We start from the raw sequence: 14,917 nt of genomic DNA on the forward strand, positions 1-14,917 counted from the left end.
TGTCGCGGCCTAATCGAACAGCCACATGTACTCGGTCGACGGACTAAAAGCCAGTGCAGCCAGATGCCGCACACTAGCGGGAGGGGTTGAGTGTTGGACAAGGCGGAGGCAGTTTTCAGGAGAGCCACGACGGGGAAGTTGTTTATGTCGGCCTGAGAATGACCACATGAGCATTTCCGATCAGAACACAGCAGGACATCGCGCTCGAATCGGGTTAAATTATGGCAAAAGCGGGTAGTAAATAAGGTCTGGATCGCAATTCGAGGAAAGGGACAAGGAGGACCGAAAACAACAGGAGAGACGCCCAGGCGCTGAGGGAGAGGGAGGTGAGAGAGGAGGCGGTAGAGCGAGCGAGGCCAGCCAGCCAGCAAAGAGGTAGCACCAGGGGGGAGGGGAAAGGCAAGTAAAAAGCGGTCGCCCCAGAAAGGGGCAAGAAAAACAGGAGGGAACGAGTTGATGCAGACTTACCTCGAAATAATTGGAGAGAGAGACAAGTGGGAGGAGAAGGGACAGACAGTCCAGCTTTAGGCGCGAAACACCGTAGTGGTATAGGAGCAGCCAGTCAGTCGGTCGGTCGGGTCGGCGGTAGACGATCGTCTTCCGTGTCGCTTAGCGGCTGGTTGGCAACGAAGTGGGGTGCAAGAGCCCCGGGAATTGATGGTCAAGACTTGGGGGGAAATTGGGAATGAGAATGGGACTGGATGGAGAAAATATATCGATCAGAAAATAAATCAGGAATCGTACGAAGGAGATGGTCCGTTCGAGACGCAAAAACCCCGGTCGGCACGTCGAGTCTGGCTGGATGGGGGAGAGAGAGAGAGAGAGGGAGAGGATGAGAGAGGAAGAGCGAGAAGGGGAGCGAGAAGGCGTGGGAGTCGTGGGAGTCGTGGGACTCGTTTTAGTCTCCCCATCTCTCTCTCTCTGTTTGTCTCCGTCAACAAAAAATAAAGAGGCACGGCAAATTTGACGGGCGCATCCAGATACTGCACTGTAGAGGTGTTTCCAGCGAACGTCTATATTTTATTCTTCTTTCTACACTCCTTCCGACCAGGATTTCGGCGCTGATTTCCCCATCTTTCGAGATATAAATATCCTCCCGTATCCATACTATCCCACCCTAACTACGGTATAAACCAGCGTAATTTATCCCAGCCAACAGCCATTGGATTGCAGGTAAGGGGCCCGATGTGCATGGCTGTAGGTCTACCAGGCCGTGCTTTATACTGACCTTTGACCTTCGAGACCGATCGATCCACTATATCGACTACAGCCCTGGGAATGAGCTCATAGCCCTCATGGCAACCGATCATTTTAATTTAAATTTCTTTCCCCTGGATCCTACAACCAGACCACCCCGTTGGTATGTCAAATTGGGGTGGAGAAAAAGAGGGCAGACTCCAACGTTGCATCTTGGATGCAGTTCCATATGCACTCCGAGACGTAAGGACTGCTCCTGAGTCGAACGGATTCTCTTTCCGCCTGGACTCGGCAGGGCGAAAAATGCAGTCGATGTGAGGGGATCAGGTGACTCGAGCCTGGCAGTGGTGCCGCTTTACCGCACGTGACAGTGGTGTGTCCTGCTGGTAAAGCGGCGGGACTCTGCTTTTATGCGGTTCTTCCCACTGCGTCAGGATCGCCGGAGCAGTGCTTTGCTTTCCTCCTGCCTCTTATTCGAGAAAGACGTTTTTCAGTCAACCCTTTCTTTGTTCATCATTAACCTTATTTACTCTCATCTTAAATTTCACCAAATCACCGGCGATGCGGTGTTCGTAATACCTAACATTCTAGATTCCTGTACCGTGGAAATATATTTCAGGCTTCTGTACCTCTTCCACATAGAGTAGCTGGCCCTATATATACAGAGGGATTAGAATACGCCAGCAATTTCCTTCCTAGGTACCTTGCCAACCAACATGGACACCAACCAAATATCAGAATGGCACAGTTCCAGAACGGCCCCCTTCTACACCGTCCCACCCCGAAACCTCGTCAGCGTCGAGCATCCTGCCATTATCAAAGATGCCGACAAAGCAATTGATACTCTGCAAGGCAACGCAGGCATCTCAAAGGTAAATACACAGTGTCATCCCCTTTAGATGAGCTTTCCAATCACTAACCTCGCAATATAGATCCTGAACCCCCCAAAGGCCGACACATCGGCAAACCTCCTCTTGCGGCCGGAGGATGCCATGTCCCGACCTTTGCAGTCGACTAGCTCAGCGTCCAGCAACGTCCTGCTGAAGGTGACGGTGCCGAAGCGAACGGGACGCAAGAGGAAGAAGGGATCCGATGAGCCTTTCTCCGGAGTCGCGGTTACGACCATCCATCGCGAGCCACAGCGGCCCGGAGCAAGGCATTTGCTGAGGACGCTCCGGGATACGGAGGGCAGGTATCAGGTTGAGCCGGTGGGGTCGATTAATCGCACGCATGTGTTTCGAGGTTTGTTTACTTTCGCATCTGTGGATTGGAGGGGAGGAAGGGCTGACCTTGGTCTTTAGGGATGCCGGATTTTGTGTATTCGACCGCCGGGAGCGAATTCAGTAATCGGTTTCGAGAGAAAATTTTGTCGTTTGATTGTATGGGATCTCTTTCATCTTTTTTGGGGTTCGAACGCTAACTGGTTGCTAGATGATAAGATGAGACAATGGGACCTGGACATGACCAAAGGCGTCATCTCAAACGTGGACATCATCCCTCCTCCATCTTTCAGCCACGGAGACGTGCCGTTCGGCTACATGTATGGTCTCTCACATCGCTATCAACCACCCCCGGACTAACCATCTAACCAGATACCACCAAAACCCCACCGTCCGCCAATCCGTTGACACATCCGGCAACGTCACCACAGTGAACACGCAAACCGCCTCCAGAATCATGACCTTCCTCGTCCCCTACGACATTCCCACCGTACCCTCCGCCCCGCGCGATTCCCTCCCGGCAATCAGCACGCTCGACAAGGGCCTCCAAGAGACCATCTCGACCGTCCAATTGCTCTTCCAAGACCGTCCCGCCTGGACCCGTCGCGGCCTCCGCAATAACATCACCTCGTCCGAACAGCGCTACCTCCTCCGCTACGCCGTCCCCTATGTCGGATACATCTTCCGCTCGGGGCCGTGGCGCGACGCCATCGTTAAATTCGGTCACGATCCTCGCTCTTCCCCGGAATATCGCAGATACCAAACCGTCATGTTCCGTATCATTCCTCGCGAGGCGGAGCTTGCGCGCGATGGCGGCCACGGGAGAAGACATACTTTCACTCGGCCTAACGACTCCTTTCCCTCGGGTTCCACCGTCGACCCTGTCATCCCAGACAGCCACATGTTCACTGGCACGTTGCCTCTCCACGTCGACGGCCGCATCTGGATGCTCTGCGACGTGGTCGACCCGCTCGTCAAATCCATCCTCTTCCCTGAATCCTCCCCCTCCTCCCCCTCATCCTCTCTTCCAGAAAACTTCCTCCGCCAAACCTGCGACCCAGTAACAGACGGGTGGTTCGGGAACGGCACGCTCGCAAAAGCCAAAGCCATCATGCGCAACAAAGTCCTCTCGCTCCTCGACGGCACCGTCTCCGATGACGCGGACTTCGCGAAAATCCTCCAGTTCCCGGACCATGTGGATTTGGAAAACGTGGTCGCGCAGTTCTCGGTGAATCCGAAAGAGGCGAGCCCGAAGGATTTGGCCCTCGCGACGGAGGTGAGGGCGATGTTGAAGGGGTCTGCAAATTGGAAGGAGAGGACGAGGGAGGCGGAGGTGGAGATGGAGAAGGGGAAGGGGATGGGGATGGATGAGCGGGAGGATGGGGTTGGGGAGGAGGAGGAGGAGGGAGAAGAGGGTTCTGGGGCAGGGGCTGGAAAAGGGACGGAGAGGGGAGTTCGGTGGCAGGATGGTGATGACGATGGACGTGGGGGAGCGGATTCGGGGGAAGAAAGTCAAGGGGAGGAAGAAGCTATTGAGCAGGAGGAGATTTTGGAAGCGCAGGCAGCGGCGGCGGCGGAATCGGTGAATGCAGCGTTTGAGGAACGAGCACCGGCACCACAGGACGAAGAGCAGAGTTCCGATGCGGGGGATTATGATGAGATGGAGAGGAAAAGAAACGCCAAAGGCAAAGGTCGACAGCTATAGCTAGTATCTACCTGCTACCTACTATCAGACAAGTTTATCATCTTTTACGAAGTAACCATATTATACAGCTCAAGGACCAAATAATTTCAATCAATCAATCAATTAATGAGATGGTTGTATATACATCATAGACATCATTCGACGTAACGCATTCTCGATCATTAGATAGTACAGAAATGGCATGGCATGGCATCGTCCCAGCAAATGAATGAATCAAGTTCCAGCAGAACAGAAAGACCACAAAGCAAAGGGTAGCAAGACCCCAGACAGACTGACAAGATTTTGTCTTCGTATATAAGGTAAGGTAAGAAGAATAAGGGAAGGGTGAGGTAATAGAGGTAAGAGTCAAGGAGATAGACTGGATATCTAACGAACAGACTAGAGGAAACAGAACAAAGGAGATAAACCAAGAGACAACTAGCGGAAGGGTCAAGAAGCAAAACAAAGGAAAGATTCGGGTATCGAGAAACAAGTCGCAAATAACAGACCCTCCCGAGCGCGAGGATGTCTCATTCAACGCCACCTGGTTGGAGCAACGCCTGATTGAATGCCGGGTTTAGTAAAAGCATGAAATGTTTAAGCGGAAACTGGGTCAGACTCTGCAAGGGAGTCCTTCTCGGCTTCATCCGCAGCACTTCCGCTTTCCCAGATCTCGACCTCGGCGTCGGCGTGATCGGTAGGCTCCGTGACAGGTGCTGTGGGTGCAGTTGCTTCCAGGATAGAAGAAATTGAAGAGACACTGGAGAGCTTGCTTTGGGTGTGGTGAGAGCTGCCTGAGGCTCGGGACACGGACGGAACAGAGGTCTTCTTTTCAGGTTCGGCGGCCTCCTCGTCATCGTAGATAATGGCATAGGAGAAGGCGTGGCAATCCTCGCCATAGTAGTCGGCCGTATTTAGCTCGCCCAACGGAGAGCGGGATTCCTCCATCATGACGGATTTCCGGGCCGCGGCAGCAGGGGACTCCTGCTGACGAGAGCGAGGCAAGGAGAGGCCCAACTCTGCAGGAGGGATGTTCTCCTTGCCGCAGGTGCTCGGTTCCACCTTTCCTTCGTCGTCACTGATGTCCAACACACCGGTCGAGTGCTGCATCAGGTTGGTCATCTCCTCCTGCTCCGAGTCCACGTAGATATCAAAGGACCAGGACGCAGGGACTTTGGCGGGCTGGCTCTTAGGCTTGCTATTGGACAAAGCGGTCGCGATGGAGAAGGGGCGGTTTACACTTTTTCTGGCGGTTGGATCGACACGGGATTTGGCGATGGTTGAGCGACGAGCGAATGGCTTGCAGGACTTGGCCTGGGGGGAGCGACCAGCAGGCTTCAGAGTGGGGGCGGATTTTGGAGTCGAGGGGATTGCTCTGGGGGGCACAGGCGATGACTTGACGGTGGTGAGAGCCACGCGGGAAGCCTTGAGGGGCTTGGAAGGGCCCTTGACGGGCTCGTGGTCCTCTTCGTCGGCACCACGCTTGCGTTTGGAGGAGTGATTCAGGGTGACGGGGTCGATGTTCTCGGAGTCAATGTCGGACAGTGGCTGACGCTTGCTCGTCAAGAGAGCGCCTGATACCACAGACGGGTTAGCAGACTCGTACAGGGACTGTCGATCCGAAGGGTGGTGAGTTTAGCGCGGACATACCATTTTGCTTGTTCTGCACGTTCATCTTGGTCTTGAGCAAGGAGCGTACTCGCGGGGCATCCAGGCTGGCAAAGGGTTGTCGCACGGGAGTAGAAGTCATGGTGAGGGTTGCCATGATGAGAGGATCGAATAATAAGCGAGAAAGAAACGAAAAAGACGCGACTTTCTGGTGGATTGAGGGATAAGACGGGGTTTATTTATCTGGAAAGACGGGGGGGGGGGGATTGTTTTGGTCGCGCGGGAGTGGGGTTGACGGATGATTGGCGGTCGGGCAGGAGTATAGAGGATCACTAAAGCGTAGTGCAGGATTGACGGAAGAGACTAAAGTTGGATTGTCTGATGGTTGGATGGACGTGGATTTCCTCGAGGATGATCGGAATCAGACGGTTTGAACGGATGGAATGGATTGAATGTTGAATGTACACGATCACACCTCGACCACCAGTGTTAGAGGGGATGAAGGGAAGAAAGGGAAAGCAGTAGGAGGAGGCGAAGGAGGATATAAAAGAAGCGAGCGAGGCAAGGGCAGAACGAAAGGGGAAAGGTAATTGAATTTTGCAGAGGGCAGGGAATCATGCAGGTATGAAAGGCTGAACGGGAGCGGCATGAATGGAGGCGCGCGTCGAGCGTGAAGAACTAAGGAAAGTCGTGACTCTCGTGAGTCGTGTCGGGTCCGCATGCAAGGCGCGTCTGATTATTTATTCCATTTATGACTTCTTTTATGATCATGATCATGATAATTATTTTTATATTATTATTCCTTCTATCTGAATAGATCCATCTGGAGAATGATTCATTTTTATTTAATTAATTGAACTCAATTCGAGGATTTCTCATACTCCTACGCCATACTATTCCGCTGAGAGTCTCCTCCCTTCAACGCGTCCCAGCACGTCCCTTTCCTACTTCCCTCTTCCTTGCCGACCGTCTGAATCTGACCCCATCCGTCGCGTGTCATCACTCGAACACGTATTCCCATCCCATGTTTCACCGTCCTGCGTTTGTGCTGCATCTGCATCGCTCTCGCGGCCTCCCTTCCGGGGGGAAGACCCCGCGACCGTCTCTCTGTCCGATACCTAGACCTAGACCTGTAGACACGCCCAAGTAAGGATCCCTCTCGAGTCTCATTCGCCCGGCCTATTTTAGGTTGATTTGGCTCGTTCGTGCATCGTCGGCCCCCCAGCCTGTGTTTCATCCTTCTGAACCCCTCTCGACTAGTCAGAGAGACGCTGCGAGGTTCGATCCCCCCTCGCGAGGAATGAGATAATAATACAGTTCTACTCCGAGGATCCTCGCCGAAAGATCCTCTGACTGGTCGCGTTGGTGAGTCTAGACGCTGCTTATGCATCGTACGCGCCCGGACGCATCCAGGACGGTTCTCGTGGCGCCTGTGAATGATATAAATTCCATTCTTCGCGTTCGACGGGCAGGACTCCGGGCTCTGTACAATCTTCCAGACATTCTTGGCTCTCTTTTGCCACTGGCGATCGGCAAGGTTGACGCCGTGCTATTCTGGTCCTCGATCTGTCATTTGCTGTCTTGCCAAACGCTTCTTCCATGGGTTACATCATGCTTTCTCGCTTTGGTTGGCTATTCTATAATTATATCTTTCTCAAATACTTTCCCTGAATACTCTATCTTTATCCGAGCTCTCAATTATGCAATATTATACACCCGTGACGATTCATTCATCCGCTTCCTTCCCGTTTGCAGTCCTCTCTCAGATCTCGTCCTCCCAAGGAATGCTGTCCATCGCGCCTCGTCGCTCGACCCCGCGGGCTGCGGCTCGCGTTGCCAGTCCCAGTGCCTCGTTCATCACCTGCTGATAGCGAACCGGTTTCTCCTCGGCCGTCACGTCCTGCCCGGCCTTGCCGTCGGCTCGTCGCTGCTCGCGCCATCGCGCCACCTCCACCGCGTACGCTCCCACAAAAGTGTCTCCGGCGGCGGTCGTGTCGAGCACCTGGCTGACCTTGGCGGCGGGCAGCTGGTTCGTGAACCGGTTGACGCCGTCGACTGGGCCGGATGTCTTGGCCTCAGTGGCACTGTACCAGACGCCCTTGGACCCTAACGTGATGAGCACGTAGGTCACCCCTAGCTGGTGGAAGTACCGCGCCACCTTCTCGTTGCCGGGCTGACCCTCCGCGTCCGGAACCACCTTCAACAGCTGCCCTGCCGGCGGAGACATCAGCTCCGCCTCCGTCTCGTTCATCACGAAGTGGTCCACCGCCGCATACACATCCTCCGGCAGTCCGCCCGGCGGCGCAGGGGCCGGGTTGAACAGGACGTCCGGGCCCACTTCGATGCCTCGCTTGCCCTCCGCCCGGTTCTTCGCCTTGAACGCCGCCAGCTCCCGCAGAATCCCAATCGTCGTGTCCACGGGAATCTCCCCTTGCATGACAATCACGTCCGGCACGGGCGCCGCCAACCCCATGCCCAACACTTGCGGCTCCGGCTTCATGCCCTGGTAGTTGGCGCCGGGGGAGAACAAAATGCGATTCTCGCCGCCGGCCGACTCGTCGACGACAATCACCGCCACGCCTGTGTAGGCATCCCCGATGACCTGGACGCGGGACGCGTCAACGCCCGATTTCTCCAGCGTCGGCTTCAGCAGCGCGTCGAAGTGTCCGTCCAGTGCTCCCACGGCGCCCACCATCTCCACCTTGACGGGCGACTTGCCCGACGGCGGGGAGGGGTCGTTCTTCGATCGCGATAGTCGTCCGCAGGCAACGGCCTGGTTGGCGCCCTTGCCGCCGGCGCTGATGAAATACGACGAGGAAGTGATGGTCTCGCCAGCCTCGGGGAACCGAGGCGTCACGGACACCATGTCCACGTTCAGAGAGCCGATCACTCGGATTGTAGGAGCCATGGTCGCGTCGATCGTAGGTCGTAGGTCGTAGATCGCTAAGGGGAGGTGAAACGCGGGGATGCGGGGGTCGGTCGGTCGGTTGAATTCAAAGATGGACGGGTTGCTCGATACGGCGAGAATAGTAGATGATGATTTTGTTTTGAATCGTGTCGTTGCGTCGCTCGTTTCTTCGTGATATATCAATTGGCCGCTAGATGGTCTGATGGATGGAGGACGGTGGGATGGTGGGAGGAGGAAGAAGAAGAAGAAGAAGAAGAAGAAGAAGAAGAAGAAGGATCGGGCGGGGGAAAGTCGGCGGGGTCTCGCCCGACGGCCTTACTGCTTCGGGTTTCCATTAGGTACGCCCTTCAAGTTGTTGGTTATCAGACACCCTGCTAATAGTTAGACTGGTCATGCATACTTTATCTCAAGGTAATACTGTATGTGTATGCTGAGAGTCGAGGCTAGAGGGTCGATAGCAGACGGGATCGAAGTTCTCTCTAGGTATGACGTAACTTATCATGTTTACTTTGTGTGTAACCTTACAGGTCCTTGCAGATGCTAGTCGCGTCTTCATCGGAGCATAAAACGAACCAATGGCTACTGCTTTCCTTTAACAAACATCGTGGACGAGGTTCGACCCAAGTACCTAGCCTGATTGGCCAAATTGCAAGTCCTTGGCTGATTAGAAAGAACATTCGTCCGCACATCGCCAACATCAGCCCTTGAACCCTTCCATCCCGACAGTCTTCCCTGTCAACTTGAAGGTACCTTTCACCATGGTGCATTCAACGCTAGCATGAAGATAGTCTTTAGCGACAACACTGTCTAGATGTTTCGTTTCTCTCGGGTGGGGAGGGTCTCTGACGACTACGTCGACGAGAAAGTCGCTATGGAAGTGACGGCTCTGGGTCTTTTTCGCAAGAGGACTACTATTCCCGTTCCCACTGTCCATGCTTGGGGTCCCGCTGCCATTAATCTACTTGGTCTAGGTCCGTTTATCATGATGGACTTTATTGATGGTGTGAGCCTCAGCGACCTCCTCCGGGACCCTGACGCCGAGTGGCCCAGCAGAGTTATGCGGGAGGATATCAGCGAGAGCGACATTGAATATATCTACAGGCAGTTGGCAAATTTTCTGCTCCAGCTTTTCAAGCTCGATTTTGACCGCATCGGTAGCCTTACGCCGCCACATACTGAATTTCAAAGTTCGATACCGCTACGGCCACTAACGTTCAAGGCACATAGCATCCTACAAAATGGCGGTGTTAACAGTTTTGGTACGCCTTGTTGTCTTCCTATTCTCTTTCCCCCCCCTAATTCCGTGATCATGTGTATTGATTGAGCACATGATGTTTAGGCGACCGAGCCCAGGGGTTTGCGACGTCGACTGAGTATTTTCAATATGTTGCTACGCAGGACTGGAATCAGCTTGTCCACCAACTGAACTCGACCGATGGTTCATATGATGCTCAAAGCAAATTCGTGGCGTTCAAGGTCTTGAAAAGCCTGATACCTGGCCTGGTCCATGCGAAGTATGATTGGTGCAAGTTCAAGCTGGTTTGTGACGACCTTGGCCTAGCGAATCTGATTGTCCGAGACAGGGAAGATCTCACTGTCGTTGGAGTTGTGGACTTGGAGTGGTCATACATCGGACCCGCACAGCTGTTTGATTCAGCACCATGGTTGCTTCTTCAAGACAGGCCTGTCAACAGCACGTGGGACTTCACGGGTGACGAGCCGTCCGAGATTGCCGCCCGGTACTTTAGATGGCTTGAGATCTTTATGCGTGTCTTGGAGGAAGAAGAGGCTAAAATGCCAGAGCATAAAGACAGAGAGCTCTCCGGTCTTGTCAAGTGGTCGCAGGCCTCCGGGGCTATGTGGCTCCATATGCTTCTCTCGTCTGACTTCAATGATTATTGCAGCTTCCCTTTAACACATTTGCGTCAACATTTTGGGGCCAAATGGACGAGGCGCGAGAACGTATTTGACAATGAAGTTGAACTTGAGGCGTTTGCAGCGCGGAAGGTGAGCGAGCTGGATAAGTATGATGAAGTTTTGGAGAAGTTGGAAGATAAAAAAGCGCTCGTGGATAACGGGAGTATGACAAAGGAGGAGTTTATTGCAGCAGCACTGGTGGATTCTGGCTATACCCCTCCTCCGCTATCAACCACAACCTCATCATATTCAAAGATTGACCATCGACGACTGTCAGACTTTCTTCTAACCCACTAGTAGGGCTGATCCAAGATGCAAAACTCAAGGAAGCCCAGCTCCGACGTTAATATTAGCTCCAAACACCGGCCTCGAATCTTCACTCAACAACCAGACAATCGTCCGGGCAATATCATTTGGATCGAGGAGTTCAAAACCCCACTTTTGCCATGATTTCTTCACCTCTTCCTCTGTCTTTGCCTCCGGCACCATCGCCCCAAGCAGAGGGGTCACAGTGGCGCCTGCTCATCAAATCAGCAATGTCGGCACCTCGACGCGCCCTAGACGACGCGGAAGATACGAAATAAACAAGATCACTCACCCGGCGACACTGCATTCAGTCGAATCCCCGATTTAATGGTATCCTTCGCCACGGAGGTCGTGAAATGCGCACACGCGACCTTCGAGGTCCCGTACGCAAACACATCAGAAGTATGCATCAGCGACGCCATGCTCGCGACATTCACGATGCTGCGATCCCCCTTCTGCAGGTCTCTCATGGCGCGAACCTGCGCCTTCGTGGAGTAGAAGACGCCGTCCATATTAACAGCAAAGATTTTCTTCCAGGTTGCCTCGTCCTCTTCGGCAATGATGGGCGACTGGTGGAGTCCGGCGGTCTGCGGGATGCCGGCGACGTTGGCGGCGCCGTGAAGATCACCAAAGGTCGAGACGATTGTTCGTACCCATTCGTCGACGGCGGGTGACGAGGTCACGTCTAGAGTGGTGCAGTGTACTTTGGTAGACGGGTTGATCATTTTGATAGATTCGATAAGCTCGGGGAAGTGCTGCGTCGAGAGGTCGCCTATCGCTACTACTGCTGCTCCTCGATGAGCTAGGAGACGGGCGGTGGCGGCGCCTATGCCGGATGCGCCGCCGGTGATGGCGAATATCCTGGTTTCCACGGATGCCATTGCAGTGGTGATAAATTGGTGTTGGATGGATTGCTTATTGAACGGACGGAAAGTGATTCCGTGTTGCTAGTAGTTAGGGGAGGCGATTTTGTTGAAGCTGATGGACTCCCCCTCTTCAAGGCTGTGTCAGAGTCAGAACACACCGGCTGCAAAGTCCCTCTTAAGTAGATTTGTGTCGCAATTCTTCGCCCCCATCTGTATCCATGCAGATCTGCTGGGGCTAAGGGATCTCCGAGATCCGGGCGTCACGGAGTACTTCAGTCTCACTTTTTAGTACTAGTGACTTGGCCATCGTCCCGTTGAAGATGTGCAGCCACGGCAAACAAAGTTCTCTTCACGCATAACACAAGCCATAATACCCAATCATGGTTTTGTGCAACTTATGCCTTGCCATCCTGACAGGAAACCTTGGTCATCCGAGGAAAGCGACGATCGCCCCGCTGCTGGCTGCATGTCTGGACCGGCGGAGACTAGGGTTTCCTTGCCACCGTGACTTGACGCGTGAGGGGTTGCTTCTGGGCGCAGGTCATCACCCTGTTCTTATGCACGTCTGCGCAATCATAGTCGTCGGATCAACAGAGGGGTATGGTTACATATTGCATGATTGACTGACAATAAATATCCGTGGTCGAACTGCCATTCAGACGAAAGATGGATTGTGCTCAACAAAACCAAGTACATCAGAATATACACTTCGCACTGCCAAAATGACTGTCACCGAAAATCCCTTTCCCATTCCGACTCAGCTATTTATCAATAACGAGGTGGGTCTTACATCTTATGAATCGAAATGTTCTGTTGCTGACTGCAGAAAAGTTCATAATTCGAGCTCCCCCGAGCGATTCTCCATCTACAACCCGGCCGATGGCAGTCTCGTCACCGATAAGATCCAATATGCCGTAGCGGATGATGTCGACCAGGCAGTACGTAGTGCCCAGGCTGCATTCCGGAACAAGGCCTGGGCTGGAATTACGTCCCAAGAACGAGGTCGCGTCCTGAAGCGCATTGCCAAAGCCATTGAAGAGAACAAGGAGGAGCTTGCCTGGCTGGATCGAATCACTATGGGCAAGCCCGTTACCAATGGTATTGGCGAAGCACAATTCACGGCCGATATATTCGAATGTATGTGCTTTCTTACCATACGCCCTGTTTACACATGTCTATACAGATCAAATTCCGTACCCCGATGCTAACTTCAGCGTCGAAACCAGACTATGCCGGTTGGACTGACAAGCACGCCGGCGAGACCTTCCCCGCCGACGACGGATTCCTCAAGATCGTCCAGCACGAGCCGCTCGGTGTCTGCGCCGGCATCCTGCCCTGGAACGGCCCCATGGCCACGATCGCCTTCAAAGCCGCCCCAGCCCTAGCCACCGGAAACGTCATTATCCTCAAGCCGAGCGAGAAGAGCCCCCTCTCGGCCCTGCGTCTCGCGTCCCTTCTCACGGACATCCTCCCCTCGGGTGTCCTTCAGGTCCTCAACGGCGCCGGAGCCACAGGCGAGCTCCTCGCGCGACACCCTGACATCCGCAAGATCAGCTTCACCGGGTCCGGCCTAACCGGCAAGAAGATCCAGCGCGCCGCCGCAGAAAGCAACCTGAAGCGAGTGACACTCGAACTCGGCGGCAAGACACCCGCGGGGATCTTCGACGATTGCAACCTCGACAACGCGGTCCAGTGGGCCACGAAAGCCATCACTTCGAATTCCGGACAGATCTGCATCGCCGCGTCCCGCGTTTACGTCCAGGAGAGCATCGCAGAGAGATTTATCGCCGCGTTCGTCAAAAGCATCCAAGCCTCCGCCGAAAACATCGGCGACCCAAACAGCAAAGATACCCAGTTCGGGCCCCTGGCTGATAAAGCGCAGTTCTCGCGCGTGCAGTCCTTCTTCGCTGAGGACGCGGGCAAAACGCAGATCCTGACGGGTGGCAAACAGCACGGCGAAACGGGCTACTTCTTCGAGCCCACCGTGCTGTATAACCCGGATCCGCAGGCCGCGGTGTACAAGAACGAGATCTTCGGGCCGGTGGCCTGCGTGCGGACGTTCAAGGACGAAGAAGACTTTCTGCAGATGGCGAATGATACCGAGTATGGGCTTAACGCGGCGGTGTTTACCAAGGATATCAACAAGGCGATGCGGATTAGCTCGCGGCTGGAGAGCGGTACGGTGGGGATTAATTGTGTGACGATGCTGCATTATCAGGTGCCGTTTGGGGGGTCGAAGCAGTCGGGCTTTGGTAGGGAGCTTGGGGCTTATGGGCTCAAGTCGTATACGGAGCCGAAGTCGATTTATGTCAAGTGAGTGTTGGCTCTGGATTGATTGCATTGGATGATTGCTAACAGATGGTAAAGCCTGAACAGTTAGGTTGATACTACGTTGATGGGTGAGTGGTAGGAGGTGAGTAACTGGATAAGTGTACAATTCTTTTAGTATATGCGTTGTTTCCAGTGTTTTATAATTGCGACTATCATGACGATTATTAGGCAGACTGACAGAAGATGGACATACCGCGCTTAGCACAATGGAATTTTCTCATTGAACTTATCATTCCTCCATTTGGTCAATTTATACTAAAATACTCCAAGAAAATAAAGCACATTTCCCAGATAAGATAAACACTCTATCCGCAATCAAGCCCCAATTTCATCCCCCACCCTCAACTTCTTCTTCTTCTTTCGAAGTAATGTAGTTTGGTTTTATATGTGACTAGAGGCATATTTAGCATTCGGATCGTATACTACGATCCAAGCTGGCCACGAAAGAGTCCACCAACCAATCATTTGGTGAAAGAAGTAGAGAAGACATGAACACGATGCAATCAAGTTCATCATTGATGAATTGCTCGGAATGGAGCCACGCACGCATATTTCTTCTGTTACAGACTAATTAAAAGCGGGCTGGGTTAGGTCGTGCAAAAGAACAAAAAGAAAAAGAAACGTCAGCGACAGGACTCGAACCTGTGCGGGCGAACCCAATAGATGAGATAGATGAGATCCATTCTAGTCTATCGCCTTAACCACTCGGCCACACTGACTCTTAGTTCTTATTTAGAGAAAGGTAGTGTTACATGAATCTTTGAGAAAGAAACCTTCAATGGCAGATAACAGCCGGAATGGTCTCTACCTTCTCTGTACAGTTGCCCTCAAGACATCTCAGCGATGAGGAAGCCTTACTGAAAAGAGCCTGGAGGGCTAC

The 14,917-nt window shown here is 53.3% G+C and overlaps 6 protein-coding genes across 6 annotated transcripts; 3 read left to right on the plus strand and 3 right to left on the minus strand.

The window, feature by feature from the left end:
• Positions 1-1,913: 1,913 nt before the first annotated feature.
• On the plus strand, positions 1,914-4,122 carry KD926_003122 (transcription factor TFIIIC subunit TFC1; the record flags this gene model as incomplete). Its single annotated transcript, XM_053094575.1, has 5 exons — positions 1,914-2,069; positions 2,130-2,439; positions 2,499-2,576; positions 2,629-2,737; positions 2,790-4,122. The coding sequence occupies 5 exons, from the start codon at positions 1,914-1,916 to the stop codon at positions 4,120-4,122; spliced, it is 1,986 nt and encodes a 661-aa protein (XP_052950659.1).
• Positions 4,123-4,698: 576 nt separating this feature from the next.
• On the minus strand, positions 4,699-5,866 carry KD926_003123 (uncharacterized protein; the record flags this gene model as incomplete). Its single annotated transcript, XM_053094576.1, has 2 exons — positions 4,699-5,675; positions 5,752-5,866. 2 exons carry the CDS (start codon positions 5,864-5,866, stop codon positions 4,699-4,701), a joined length of 1,092 nt encoding a protein of 363 aa, XP_052950660.1.
• Positions 5,867-7,471: 1,605 nt separating this feature from the next.
• KD926_003124 (ribokinase) lies at positions 7,472-8,617 on the minus strand (the record flags this gene model as incomplete). Its single annotated transcript, XM_053094577.1, has 1 exon — positions 7,472-8,617. The coding sequence occupies one exon, from the start codon at positions 8,615-8,617 to the stop codon at positions 7,472-7,474; it is 1,146 nt and encodes a 381-aa protein (XP_052950661.1).
• Positions 8,618-9,428: 811 nt separating this feature from the next.
• Positions 9,429-10,831, plus strand: KD926_003125 (uncharacterized protein; the record flags this gene model as incomplete). The annotated part of the gene is made up of 2 exons (XM_053094578.1): positions 9,429-9,876; positions 9,957-10,831. 2 exons carry the CDS (start codon positions 9,429-9,431, stop codon positions 10,829-10,831), a joined length of 1,323 nt encoding a protein of 440 aa, XP_052950662.1.
• Positions 10,832-10,855: 24 nt separating this feature from the next.
• On the minus strand, positions 10,856-11,721 carry fgaDH (chanoclavine-I dehydrogenase easD; the record flags this gene model as incomplete). Its single annotated transcript, XM_053094580.1, has 2 exons — positions 10,856-11,052; positions 11,133-11,721. The coding sequence occupies 2 exons, from the start codon at positions 11,719-11,721 to the stop codon at positions 10,856-10,858; spliced, it is 786 nt and encodes a 261-aa protein (XP_052950663.1).
• Positions 11,722-12,428: 707 nt separating this feature from the next.
• On the plus strand, positions 12,429-14,086 carry KD926_003127 (aldehyde dehydrogenase; the record flags this gene model as incomplete). Its single annotated transcript, XM_053094581.1, has 3 exons — positions 12,429-12,843; positions 12,921-14,019; positions 14,074-14,086. 3 exons carry the CDS (start codon positions 12,429-12,431, stop codon positions 14,084-14,086), a joined length of 1,527 nt encoding a protein of 508 aa, XP_052950664.1.
• Between the last annotated feature and the right edge of the window lie 831 nt (positions 14,087-14,917).

Source organism: Aspergillus affinis (genome assembly GCF_023601865.1).
Source record: "Aspergillus affinis strain CMG 70 chromosome Unknown NODE_170_length_60024_cov_89_072547, whole genome shotgun sequence".
In the NCBI taxonomy this organism is placed as follows: Eukaryota; Fungi; Ascomycota; class Eurotiomycetes; order Eurotiales; family Aspergillaceae; genus Aspergillus; species Aspergillus affinis.